The sequence below is a fragment of the Lepidochelys kempii genome, chromosome 19, assembly GCF_965140285.1.
Source record: "Lepidochelys kempii isolate rLepKem1 chromosome 19, rLepKem1.hap1, whole genome shotgun sequence".
Classification (NCBI taxonomy): Eukaryota; Metazoa; Chordata; order Testudines; family Cheloniidae; genus Lepidochelys; species Lepidochelys kempii.
The window spans coordinates 8,628,270-8,641,608 of NC_136398.1; the positions used below are offsets into that span (position 1 = coordinate 8,628,270).

The 13,339-nt window shown below is 41.0% G+C and overlaps 1 protein-coding gene across 2 annotated transcripts in view; it reads left to right on the forward strand.

The window, feature by feature from the left end:
• Positions 1–13,339, forward strand: part of CLIC4 (chloride intracellular channel 4) — a 54,168-nt gene that overhangs the window by 13,902 nt on the left and 26,927 nt on the right. For both annotated transcript variants that reach the window (XM_073317405.2, XM_073317406.2), the window contains exon 2: positions 13,153–13,262. In XM_073317405.2, coding sequence (XP_073173506.1) covers positions 13,153–13,262 — 110 coding nt within the window. The remainder of the gene's footprint in view (positions 1–13,152; positions 13,263–13,339) is intronic.

Here is a 13,339-nt window from a genome sequence, read left to right on the forward strand (position 1 = left end):
CCCCATATGATTGGTTCTTGTAGATGTACTACTTTCTTCTTCATGTTAAGATCCACGTAGCTCTTACAGGTTTCAGAGTAGCAGCTGTGTTAGTCTGTATCTGCAAAAAGAAAAGGAGCACTTGTGGCACCTTAGAGACTAACCAATTTATTTGAGCATAAGCTTTCGTGAGCTATAGCTCACTTACAGTGAATAATACTTCAGCCTGCTTGCAGCTTGGGAGTAGAACTGTCAGTCACAGTCACCAGCTGAGTGACGTGTTCTCTCCCCACCCTACCCCTTATCTGCCTCCACAGCAGTGGGCCAGTTCTTTTTTGAGGGAAAATTCCAAATTCGAGTTAAAATTTCTGACTTTTTGTGCTGTATGTGTCTAATTCCCAGCTGTCTCTCTGGACTAGGTTTGCTTTTTGGGCAGACTTTCCCCTCAGCTCTGCTTCCCCTTCAGAGCTGTTTCCATGGCAGGCTTCAAGGAAAGAGTCAGGCTGAGCAAAGCTAGAGGCAAAAGGAACTGTCTGTCTCCTGTTTCACCCCTTTATCGACTGCCTCATTGGGGAGCTTGGCTGGGTGTGGGGGGAAGATTGTAGTAATTGGGTCTCCTTGGCCCTGCTCCCTGAGGCAGGAAAGGAGGTAGGCAGGATGTTGCCAATGACTATTTCCCTAACTAGAGCACAGTACCTCCCTGAAAAATTAATTACAAAGGCCTTAAAAGTGGGGAGGGCTGTTCTGAAATGGAATGTGGGTGGGAAGTTAATATCACACTGTAGAAGCCACCATTACAAAGGTGCAGTGGTGGGATCCTCAAAAGGTTGTTGTTGCACAGATACTGAAATACAACGGGCTCACTCCAAAGTGATTCCTTTAGAGAGATTTGCTCATTAGCAATTGATTTAACTCCAAAGAATCACACTTCCATTTGTTAATGGTTTGCCTGCAGTTGGCTTCTCTAGCTCTGTGTTACACCCATACATATAAGGAACAGAACATCTGCAGTGGAGAGAGGTGAGTGGAAAACGGGCTAACAGTGCTTTTGGTAAAGTGGATCTAAAATAGACAGCTTCAATTTTAGAATTTGAATGACTCAACTGCTCCATTTCAGTGCATCTTGGAGACACACAACTTAGATGTTCTGAGTTCTTGTATTATAGCAGGACCTGCATCTACCACTGTTGTTAAGGGCTTGCCAGTGTTCTGATTACCAGTTCAGTAACTAATATAAGTTCACAGTAACTCTGCAGTAAAACATATTTGCTCTAGGCTGAAACTTGGCAAGAAGATCTTTATGGCATTCCGAGAAGTCTCTGCCTTGTGAAACGAAGTCTTGCTGGCTGTTAGCTCTGTGTGTGGACTAGGCCTCTTTGTTGTCCTGACCTTCAGTTTTTCTCTTGCATATTATGGCAAGGAATTCCTTCAGGCTCTCAGCAATATCAACTTCGTTGGTCACTAGCTTCCCACTTTTCAGAGTGGCAGCCGTGTTAGTCTGTACTGTATCAGCAAAAAGAAAAAGGAGTACTTGTGGCACCTTAGAGACTAACAAATTTATTTGGGCATAACCCCCATCTTTTCATGGTGTGTGTGTGTGTATCTCTATCTATCTGCCTACTGTATTTTCCACTCCATGCAAAGTGTAGAGTCCAAAGAAAATCCTGGAAATATGCAAGTTAATTGTGAGCAAGTGGGAGCATTGCATGTTGGATTCAGAATACATTTTGCTTTCCTGAACTGCCACTGTAATTGGACACTTGGGTTTTTTGGATGACACTGCATTAATATTTTAGACAGAGCACTTTCATCTTGAAGTGATCCTAAATGCCTTGCAAACTATTCACAGTGCATATAATGTCACTGAGATTCAGCCATTTCTCAGCAGAGAACAACAAATAACTGGCACACAGCATGCTGCACAACAGTAGGGACATGGGACATTTTGGTCAGTGCTATAGCAAACGCTTAATCTTGTATAGTTCTTGCATGGACACTAGTTTTTATGTTTTATCTGAAAGACTCACATGGTTAACTATATGGAACTCTATTTATACAGCTTGGTAAGATAAAGGTCCAAGTTGGATTTGAACCAGTAGTACTGGACAGTTTTAGGTATTTGTGTATGGACCTCTAAACCAATCTTTCATACCCTTTCATCTCTCTGTGGGATTTTTCAAAAAGCTGCATACATTTTTCCCCTCTGATCACTTCATGAATTACCTCACTAATCCGTCTAAAACTGCTTCTCCATCTATAATCCTATGTGGATCCAGTGTTTTATTTAACTTTTTTGTGGGTAAACTTACTGCTCATGAAGTTCAAGCTAACTCTGCTAGCATGCCCAGTACCTGGTGCATCATGCTGGTTTCCTCATAACTTCTCTAGTATATTTCTATCCTGACTGGCAACATCTCTGCTGTCCCAGTATTGCAGAGCCCAGGTTTTCTTCCTGCTCTGTTTAGTCATTTGTGTGACATCAGTCTCCAGAGGTGAAACTTATTGAGTCCTCAAATCCATTTAAATTTTTTATTCAAGGGGCAGGGAGTTCTCTCACTAATGTATCCAGCAGCCTCAGTATTTACCTTCTTTCACAATAGACTACTCAGATTTTTTTACTATTTTGCACCCCCAATCCCACCCCACTTCTTCCAAACCTCATTTTCTCTGCTCTCTGGCATATCAAATCTGGGAAAGTTTCCCTGGCTAGTTACTGATGAATTAGGAAATAATCCTGTGCAAGGTCTTCCAACATTCTGCCCTTTGCCTCAATTTTATTTACAGAGCCAGAGGCTGGGATATATTAAATATCCCACTGCATGCACTTTGACCTTATTATTTCTGCCTCATAGCGTGTCCCTGTTACTGATTTGCTATTTGAAACAATTCTACCTTGAGTCCAGAATTATACCCCAAATTTAATGATACTCTGGTTCCATAAGTTCCTCATTATGTTACATGGCCTTCAAACTCCTCCTACATATTTCCACACTGCTCTTTTATATTCCAGTTCCTGTCCTGCTGAGCTGAAGAACCACATGCTATCCAGTTCTATTAAAAAAAAAAAAAGGGGGGGGGGGAGGGGTAGGAATGGATATGAAGGGGAAAAATAAATCTAAGATATTTCACAGCTGAACATAAGCATAGCCATAGTGGATCAGGTCAGTGGTCCATCTAGCCCAGTATCCTGTCTCTCTCAGTGGGTTGTGCCAAGTGCCTCAGAGGGAATGAACAGAACAGGGCAATTTCAAGTGACCCATCCCGTCATCCAGTCCTAGCTTCTGAGCCAGCTGTCAGTGGAGTGGTAGATTTTTTTTTTTTTTTCCCCAGCCAGCTTACCCTCTCATTTGGACCAAACTCTTTGACAGGGGAGCAGTCAGTAATTTAAAAAATGAAGCTGTGGGCTGTGATAGTCCTGGTTCTCATTGCCCTCTTAACAATACCTGCTGATATATTTGCCCAATTGTTATAGTGTTTCTCCTGTTAGCTTTATTTTGGGGGGGGGGGGGGGCAGGGGAGCTAAAACTCTCCCTTCTACTTCCATTCTTTGGCTCTCTTGCTCCTCCTTTCTTCTATAAAATGATGCCAAAAAAAATTGCAGAGGTGGTTATAAAGACTTCAGCTATGATGTTTGAATACCCGTCCCTTTCTGCTAAGATTTTACATACTATAGATTATTTTAATGTACTCGTCAGTTACGTTATAAAGCGATTGAGCCTGTTTTGCCATTTTTTTCTAAACAGTGTTAAATTAGCACAGAAGCAACTTGAAGGAAATATAAAAATTTCTCTTCACAAACTGCGCATCATCTACCATAATGAATCTGCTGTAGCTTGAAAAGTTTCTAGCTTAGCATCCAGGCTGTTGTCAGTGTCATCTCTTAAACTGGGCATGACTACATTGTAGTTCAGGGGCAAGGTTACACTTCGGGTGTCAGCAGCGTACCTTTCTTGACAAGATAAGTTTTTCGGAGCTAGTGATCCCTTAATCTTTAATGAGTAAAATATTCACTTGCAGGTGAAAAATGTCATGTTATCTGCACAACATGAGAGTTAAAAGATAACCCTTGCCTCTAATCTCTCTCACTGTACAAATGAAATGCCAAGGTGTGGTGACTCAGATTAATGGATGAGTGGAAAGAGTGCTGCAAGTATGAAGTTCTCCTAAACCTTTGTTAAAATTATTTGTGCAAAGTTAGGTCTGATTTGAAAGAAACACATTTGTCCACTATCGATACAAACCCTACAATTGATGACACTGGCATGATTTAGTGATATCCATTAGAAGTAGCCCTACATCATGGTTTTTCATTTATTACTTGCGTGATGATTCTGAGAGAGTCTTTACTAAAATTAGTTTTATGTTTGCCAGTTAAGTGACAAAGCATTAAATAAAAGATCAGATCTGTGCTAAATGATTCCAAGCAGATTATTATTCCTCCATTGCCTCTATATAAATCCATGGTATGCTCACATCTTGAATACTGTGTGCAGATGTGGTCGCCCCATCACAAAAAAGATATACTGGAATTGGAAATGGTTCAGAAAAGGTCAACAAAAATGATTAGGGGATAGAACGGCATCCGTATGATGAGAGATTAATAAGACTGGGACTTTTCAGCTTGGAAAAAGAGACAACTAAGGGGGTATGTTAGAGATCTATAAGATCATGACATGTGGAGAAAGTAAATAAGGAAGTGTTATTTACTTCTCAACACAAGAACTAAGGGTCACCAAATGAAATTAATAGACCAAATGAAATTAATAAAATTAAAGTGGGTTTAAAACAAACAAAAGGAAGTATTTTTTTCACACAATGCACAGTCAACTTGTGGAACTCCTTGCCAGAGGATGTTGTGTAGGCCAAGACTATACCAGGGTTCAAAAAAGAACTACATAAATTCATGGAGGATAGGTCCATCAATGGCTATTAGCCAAGTTGGGCAGGGATGATGTCCCTACCCTCTCTTTGCCAGAAGCTGGGAATGGGCAATGGGATGGATCACTTGATTACCTGTTCTGATGCACCTGGCATTGGCCACTGTTGGAAGACAGGATACTGGGCTAGATGGACCTTTGGTCTGACCAAGCATGGCCATTCTTATGTAATTCAGCACAGAAATAAATCAACACTTAATATTTTCCTCCCTAATGTGAAGTGAATTGGTGGTACTTGGCTCACTGAAGCTGCCATAGAATGTTGCAGCGTGATCTCAGTTATGCATAATTTCATGGTGTCTTCGGCAAGCTAGTAAGTGTCATTGCATTTTATGGAGGTGGGGAGCAGTGGGCTTGATTTCAGATGTTAACTTAATGTGCTGAAATCCCTCTTTTCCTTACTTTTTCCCTCCCCACAAAATATAGTCTGGAGCAAAACTAGGGCATCTAGGCTTAACTCTATTAGTTAATTTTAGCATTGCAATTCCCTGTTTGAATAGGGAGGGAATATAGTCAAATGGTTAAAGCCACAGGGCTGAGAGCTGAATTCTGGTCTCTTCCTGGTTTTGCCACTGATCTGCTTTGTGACTAGAGTCATTTAACCTTGCCATGCCTCAATTTACCCATCTATAAAAAGATCTAGCTCACAGATTTGAGACTTCACTCTTGTTATTTGAAGTCCATAGGTGAGGTGCTACAGAATTCCAAAGTACTGTTACATTGTTTCCCAGGGTTATTGTTGTATTTCAGCACAACATCCTGTTGCAGTGAAGACAATCAGTACTTATTTAACAACTAAAATTATTTACCCAGGGATTCTCAACCTCTTTCTTTCTGAGACACTGTCACCCCCCACCCCCAACATGCTATAAAAACGCCGTGGCCCAGCAGTACCACAACTGTTTTTCTGCATATAAAAGCCAGGGTCAGCGTTAGGGGGTAGCACGCAGGACAATTGCCTGGGGCCCCACACCAGAGGGGGCCCTGCAATACTAAGTAGCTTAGGCTTCTGCTTCAGCCGTGGGTGGTAGGGCTTGGGGCTCTGGGCTGCAGTCCTGTGTGGTGGAGCTTTGGCTTTCTGCCCTGGGCCCTAGCGAGTCTAACACCAGTCATTCTTGGTGGACCCCCTGAAACATGCTCACAGCCTCCCGGGGGGCCCCGGACCCCTTGTTGAGAACCACTGATTTACACACCATGTTTTGCAGTGCACTACAGAACATTTGCTTTGAGCACAAGTATCAATGTGCAGTTATGATGTAATGGTTTGAGGACTTTGCCGACTGTTAGAACTCTCCTACCAATGTTGTTCAGAGTGAAGCTAGTTTGACTGCCAGAATTGTTTACATGCTTTGTTTTTAATTATGGAAAGAAAAACTAACTAAAATTCAGATCTGTCTCAAAGTTTTGTCTTCAAAATACCACTTGAGTAGCTCCTCTTTTTTCTCATTGTAACAAATTGCACATGCCGTACCCCCAAAATATGTCAAACATCAGGCCTATGTAAAAATGGCCCTCTCATGCAAACAGTCACATAGCAAAATTCCTTAGCTCAACGGGACTGAAGCCAAAAGTTCCTTGGCATTCTCACTACATTCTTTCATTTTCCAGAATGTGCTCAGAATTTTTACTCCAAAATGTCCCAAGATTTTTAGTGTGTAGACAAAAACATGCATTCAATTTATAGCCCCTCCGCTGCAGATTTTTAAAAAAAATGGATCTAGATTTTATTTAAATCACAGGACGTTGTTTAATGGACTGTAATATTTCTCATCTGATTCGAATCATACAGAAAACCGAGACAGGCTAAGTGAAAGCAGATGCTATTGGAGTTACTTATTTATTTGAAAACTGCACTTGAGGTGGGAGAGGAAAGTGACTAATAGAAGTTAATACTGTATTTCTAATCTATTTCACCTTTTTTGGGTGGGAGCAGCCTCATAAGTTATATATTGTGCACTGCGATATCGTAGTAGCCATTAAATGTAATACTACCTAGAATGTTGCATCTGCTTTCTAAGAGCATGCTTATGAGTAAATATTTGAAATAATGATTGGAATAGTTTCAAATGTCTAAGATTTGTTTTGGTGCAGTTCAGTGGTTTTTAACTAAGATCCTTTTAACTAAGTTTTGGACCTGCGAGCTAGATATAAAAGCAGTCCTGCTTTGGGCTCCAAACTGACTAATCTTAGTTCTGTCCCCATGGTGATCTTATTAAACAAAACTATTTGCTGCACTTGAGATTTGTCTATTCCGGTTGCAGCTCTTGTAATCTTTCACTATCAGTGCATGAAATTCTACAGTGGAATTAAAACTGAAGTGATGGAAGACATGGCCTTCCATCCAGCACCAAGCTTCTTTGAAACAGTTCCAGTTTCACAGCTGATAAATTTTTAGAGATTGTGAGATATGAAATGCTTTACATCTGCAAGTCATTAACATTAAAATTCTTTTCTGCACCCTGTGAGTACATCATTTTGGAGCTGAATGTTACTACTCCTTTCTATCAGGCTGACAGGCAGCAGAGGCTGCCAAGGCTAATGGTTTCTTGGCACCTTTTCTTGAGCCGTAATTTCTCGCGCAGATTGACATTTTCATAGCCAATCCTTTGATTTTTTTTTTTTTTATTTCAAAATCTCTTTGCTGTAAATGTTTTTTGCTGTTTTAAATTATCAGTTTTCAAACCTGGCCATTCTAGTTTGGTACACTTAGCAAACTCTGGCTTTTTCATCTCATTTCGAAGCACTTTACAAATCTTCTCAGCACACCTATGAGATAAACCTTACATTTTTGGCACAGAGGTGGAGTGACCTTGTCCAAAGTCACAAGTTGTATGGCACACAAATGAGCTTATGAGCCCTTACTCAGTCCCCTCTTGTAGTCATTAGACTAGCATATCATAGAATATCAGGGTTGGAAGGGACTTCAGGAGGTCATCTAGTCCAACCCCCTGCTCAAAGCAGGACCAATCCCCCAATTTTTGCCCCACATCCCTAAATGGTCCCCTCAAGGATTGAACTCACAACCCTGGGTTTAGTAGGCCAATGCTCAGATCCCTTCCTTATGTGAAGTGAGACTTAATTTTTTACGATGACCAAGTTAACTTGTGAAATAAAGTCCTGTACAGATGCTTGCCTGTTATGCATCAGAACTGTGTTTCTGCATCCTCAGAATGCCAGTTTGGAGTGATGGGATTTAACTAGCAATCCTGTATCTTGGACAGCCTTGAAGAAACTGCCAGTAGATGGTGGATTCAGTTACCTACACTGGGACTAGCATTCAGGCTAGGAATATGCTTCATCTGGTGGGAGGGATCTTCCATGCATTTAAGGCATGTAGGAAAGTCCAAGCGATTGCCTCATCTACTAGAGCCCAAGGTAAAGCTGTGTAATTGAAGGTTTTTCCCAGTCCACATATAGAGAAGGCCTTTGGCCAAACATGCTATGTGAAACAGGTTCTTTACTAGTTGAGGGAAGATTGAGACCCTCTGCAAAAAGTGAAGAGGAAGGACTATTACCAGCTTTTCAATGAATTGAGAATAGTTCTAGACCCTTGGAATCTTGAACATACTGGGCAAAATAAATCTTGAAAGGGAGACTGCTGTAAGTAAAAACTAGCCCAAATGCTGTGGTGCTCGGTAAAGTGTAACATGTTCGATCCTGGAACTCCTTTGCGTTATTGACATGGTAAGACTTGGGTAGACCAGGAATACTTTTTTGCACCAGTATAACTACAGCTATGTGTAAAGTCTACCATGGCATGCATCCACAGTAGAGGTTTGCCCCGTTGGAACTGCATTCATGAAGCTATATCTGTGCAAAAGCTCTCAGTAGCAATAATGCATAAGACATGAATTTAACTGCCAAGGTAATAGCATGTGTTAGAGATCCCTCTATCCATAAAGAAGCACTCTCATCTGAAACTGGCTACGTAGTGAGTGCTGATCCTGGTGGCACAATCCATTCTCACCAGTATGTTATGATATAGGAACATCTATATATAACTTTATTACTGAAGGTCATTTGATAGAGTGTTGGACAATTTTTACATGTACACAGTAGAATAGCTCTGTGGATTTGTCTAGTATTTTGGCATAGTTTGGTTATATGGGCCTTCTGCTTAGTTTATTCTTCTCCTACCAAAGGGGCGTGGGAAATCAAACAGTTAAACTAGTGCAATGGGACCTACAGGAACGAATACTTTTAAATGAAAATGTTAGTGGTGAGAAGCTAGTTTGTAGTATTCTCTGACCAAAGTATACTGTTCATTCCCTTAGGAGTTGCTCCTTGCTGATTACTGTCGTGGGACGGGGTGAGCTGTTTACAGAGACTTTTCATGTTTCAGTATCATAGCCGTTACATTCCCCCTGGCATACAGTAAAATTTAGTATCTCCAGTGTACTGAATACTTTACTTTGAGCTATACTAAGGAGGCACAATCTGCAATTCTTTAGCCTGGGTTTTGTCTTTCTCTTCCTTGAAATCTTACATGATGATGGTAGAAAGGTGACTAAAACAGTCTTCTGTCCCTTCTGTAGCAAATAATTCAAAAGAATGGGGCAGCCTGACAAAAGGGATATTTGTGGTAACAAGACTAGTGTTTGAGGAGAAATGCTGAGAAAAGGGGTTGTTGAAGTTTAGTATCATTACGAAGCTCTGATGATGGAGTCCTAGTACAAGCTTTGCAGTTAAGGCAATAGCTATGTCTCCATTATAAACCAGATTTGTGACTCCTTTCTGGCTTTGTGTGTGTTTAAAATAAAATCAGTTAACTCCACCTGAAATTTCTAGTGGCTGCCTTCCAGAAGCTCCTGTGGTACTTCTGATTTTAAAACTGTCTCATAAGTATTTTACTAGTTGCAGAATGTTTTGACTCTTTTGCAACATCCTGTCTGAAAAGTGACTTGGTCTGCAGATTCCAAACTCTGTTTGTTCAAGTGTCCTTATTTGGGGGCTTGTGCCTCTGAGGAGTTTTGGAATGTTTGAATGATTACTGGTACTTCTGCAGTTGTTTACTGACTTGTGAACTCTCTGAACTTCATGCAGTCTGCAGGCTGAGAGTGATGCGGGCATTGAGTTTTACAGGATCAGAACCACTGAGTCCAAGAACCACTCTGTTTCTGTAGAGCAGAAGTGCTGCAGCTTGTCGGGACCTGGTGGGTCTTTTGGGTACCAGTTCCTACAGCATATTTGCATCTTTAGTGTTCATAAGAGTTCCCAGAGTGAGGATGCTTTTCTAAGCTTATAAACCTCATTGAAGTGGATCTATATGAAGAAACTCTGCCCAGGACAATTACTGAATATTACAGTAGCAGAGCTTTTTGCAAAACTTCCATCTGCTTCTCAACTCAGGTGACTAATCTGATGAAATGGAGGAAAGTCCCTGGGGAGGAGTTTCTACTGTAGCCTGTTCCCAGATGGCAGATACACTATGATCAATACCGAGTGTTAAAAATCATGAGTTAGGCCCCTCAAAATCATGAGATTAGTTTATCGTGAGGTTTTAAAAAAACATTTTGTTTTCAGTTGCTTTCTAGTCTCTGAGCCTTTAGACATTTTCACATTTTCAAGCTTGTCTACAGAACCATGAGGGCTAGAAACTTACATTTCAAAATAAAAACTGAGATTCTTGTATAGTAATTAGTCCAGGAGCTGGGACTTCAAGCAAAACTCCAAATCTAGCTGGACTTGTGATAGTCATGAATTGGCAACAGTTCAATGATCTTTTATTTTTATTAGATGACTTCTATGGAGGTAGGTAGGATAAAACTTTTTCAAACTTAAAAACTGAATCCTTCTAATGGTCAACTTTAGGTGTACTTCTATTTCTTACCTTAAAAATAAAGGAATTTAATGACCATAAAGCCCTAAGATTGATGAAACCTTAAGATTGCTTCTAGACTTCTTTAACACTTAGGCCTTTTTTTTTTCTTGAACTACTGGTCAAGTGTTCTAAGTACCTGACTTTTCAATGTTTAATAGATTTACCATGATGTCACTTATAACTGCAGATAGTGAATCTTGCTTTTCATCAAAAGATCCACAATATAATTGAGATTCAAAGTCACTAGTTGCAATTGGCTGACTGCAGTACTTCTCACTCGATGAGGGGTAGCAGAAATGCGGTAGAACATTATTATAGCAATTTTCCCCAAAAGAAGGGAAATAAATGGAAAGATCCACAAAGAATGATCTGTTGGAATGTTGCCATCAAAAGGTGTGTTCATGTGAAGAAGTTTAGTTGCCACTTAATGTTAAAAAGCTCATGATTCATCTAATAAATAAAAATAGCTCATCTTTCAAGTACATCAAAAACTGTTTAAAAATATCCATAAACAGTCATTGAAGGAAATGAGAAGCAAATGGGTTACTCAGCTTTGCAAGTATGCAAAACCTCAGTATAATTCACATCTCTGCTAAAATGCCAGTCCTGCCTTTGTTGCAAAGAATCATCGTACAAAGGTCACAACAAATGTCTAATAAAAAGCAACTTGGCAACAAACAAAACAGATTCAGGCATCCAAGTTGATGCTCCCAAGGGAGGCATGCACTTCACACCTCTCCTTAATTATCCCTCACTGCTGATTTCCTTTGAGTCATTGGGAGCAAAACAAACCAGTGCCTGGGCAAGAGCTAATAGTTTAAGAGTTATTAGCTGTAGCTTTTCCCATGGTTGGCACCTTATTTAGAATGGAGATGTGTGTGGCCAGTGTGTCTGTCATGCTCCTTTTAATGCTCACCACGGTCTTACAGTGTAAATGTATTTATATTATTATTACCTGAATGTATTTATAAGTCACATCACCAGCACATGGGAGAATAGGGGTTTGCATGGTGCTGCCAGATGGGAGGGAGAGTAGAAAGTCTTCTATACTCTTGAGATTAAAATGCATATATTGCAATTCTCCTCCCTGCCCTGTTTGTTCCTCACTGTGACTTCTTGGGATGAGGGGATTCAATGTCAATGGCTCATACAGTTCTCCCCCCCTACCCCCCGCCCCCTTTGGGGAAGTCAGTTGCGGTTCCAGTTGTTCTGATGGTTTTGTGAGATAAACATCTGTCCTTTGGGAATGGGACACAGACTTCCCCCACCCCCAACTTGGTTTTATGCAGGTGGCTGAACAGCCGTCCGGTGATAACGTTCAGTCACTACCAGTCTGTGTTGGATTCAAACCAAAACCTTATATTTGAGACGGCCTTCCACATGGAAACGGACTCCTAAAGCAACTCCCTTATCTTCAATGTATATTTCTTCCATGGCTCCCGTGAGAAATTAACTCACCAAGGTTAGTTGTTTAGAGGGGAAGTTGGGAAGCCCAATATATCCTTTTGATGGTATGGCTTATCCCTCTATTCCCATCCTTCATATGTTGCTCAGCTTGGATGGTAAGCTCTTTGGAACAGGAATGTTGCCTTACCCGTGTGGACAGCGTCTAACACTCTGTGGGATATTCTTAAACGCAAGGAATACTTTGGCGCGTACATTCAACCCCCAGTGTAGCCCGCCTGGAAGTTCTACCACTAACCACTTCAGTGCAATAGGGTTGATAGAGCCCCCGCCACAGAGGGTTAAAGGATAAAAGGAAAGACACGGGGTGTCTAAGAGAGAGCTTTTTAATAAAGCTTTTAAATCTGTTTTTCATGCACTATACTAAGGATGGCAAACGCAACAATCCTGGAAATATTCATTTAAAGCATGCTGAGGAATCCCCTCCGTTGGGTATTGTATGGTAATATCTGAGGATATCCCTCCGGGTACTTGAGCAGGACTTTTGCACAGTCAAAGGACTGCTCCCAGAGAATCCTTCGCGGTCTTTGCTCTGAGCCAGTGTTTGTCAGGATGAGACTCTGGGAGCTGCTAATGGTGCGTAATACAGATGCTCCCCAACTTACGCAATCATTCCCTTCTAGAAAGCCTTGCGTAATGCAAATTTTGCGTAAGTCGGAAACATTAAGTAAAAATTTCCGCAACTCAAAAATCCTATTTCTGGCTTACGGAGCTTTTTCCATAAGTGTGAATTAGTGTAAGTCAGGTCTTGCGTAACCTGGGGAGCGTCTGTACCGGCATGGTGCAGACAGGATGAGTAAAACTTAGGCATAGACCTTACTACTGAGTCTCTGCTTTTATTTCAGGAGCTTCCAGTAATGGGAGGGGTGTGTGTGTGTGAGAGACACTGAATGAATGGATTGTGCAGCTACTGCTACCCTTTGATATTAATGACCTGTTTCTCTTTCACAGGCTGGCAGTGATGGTGAAAGCATAGGAAACTGTCCCTTTTCACAGAGACTTTTCATGATTTTGTGGCTCAAGGGAGTAGTGTTTAGTGTCACAACGGTTGACTTGAAGAGGTAAGAAACATTGTTTCTCTGCCAAATGTACAGTAGCTTCATTTCTCAATCTGATGTGTGTTGTGTAGGTCTAAGGC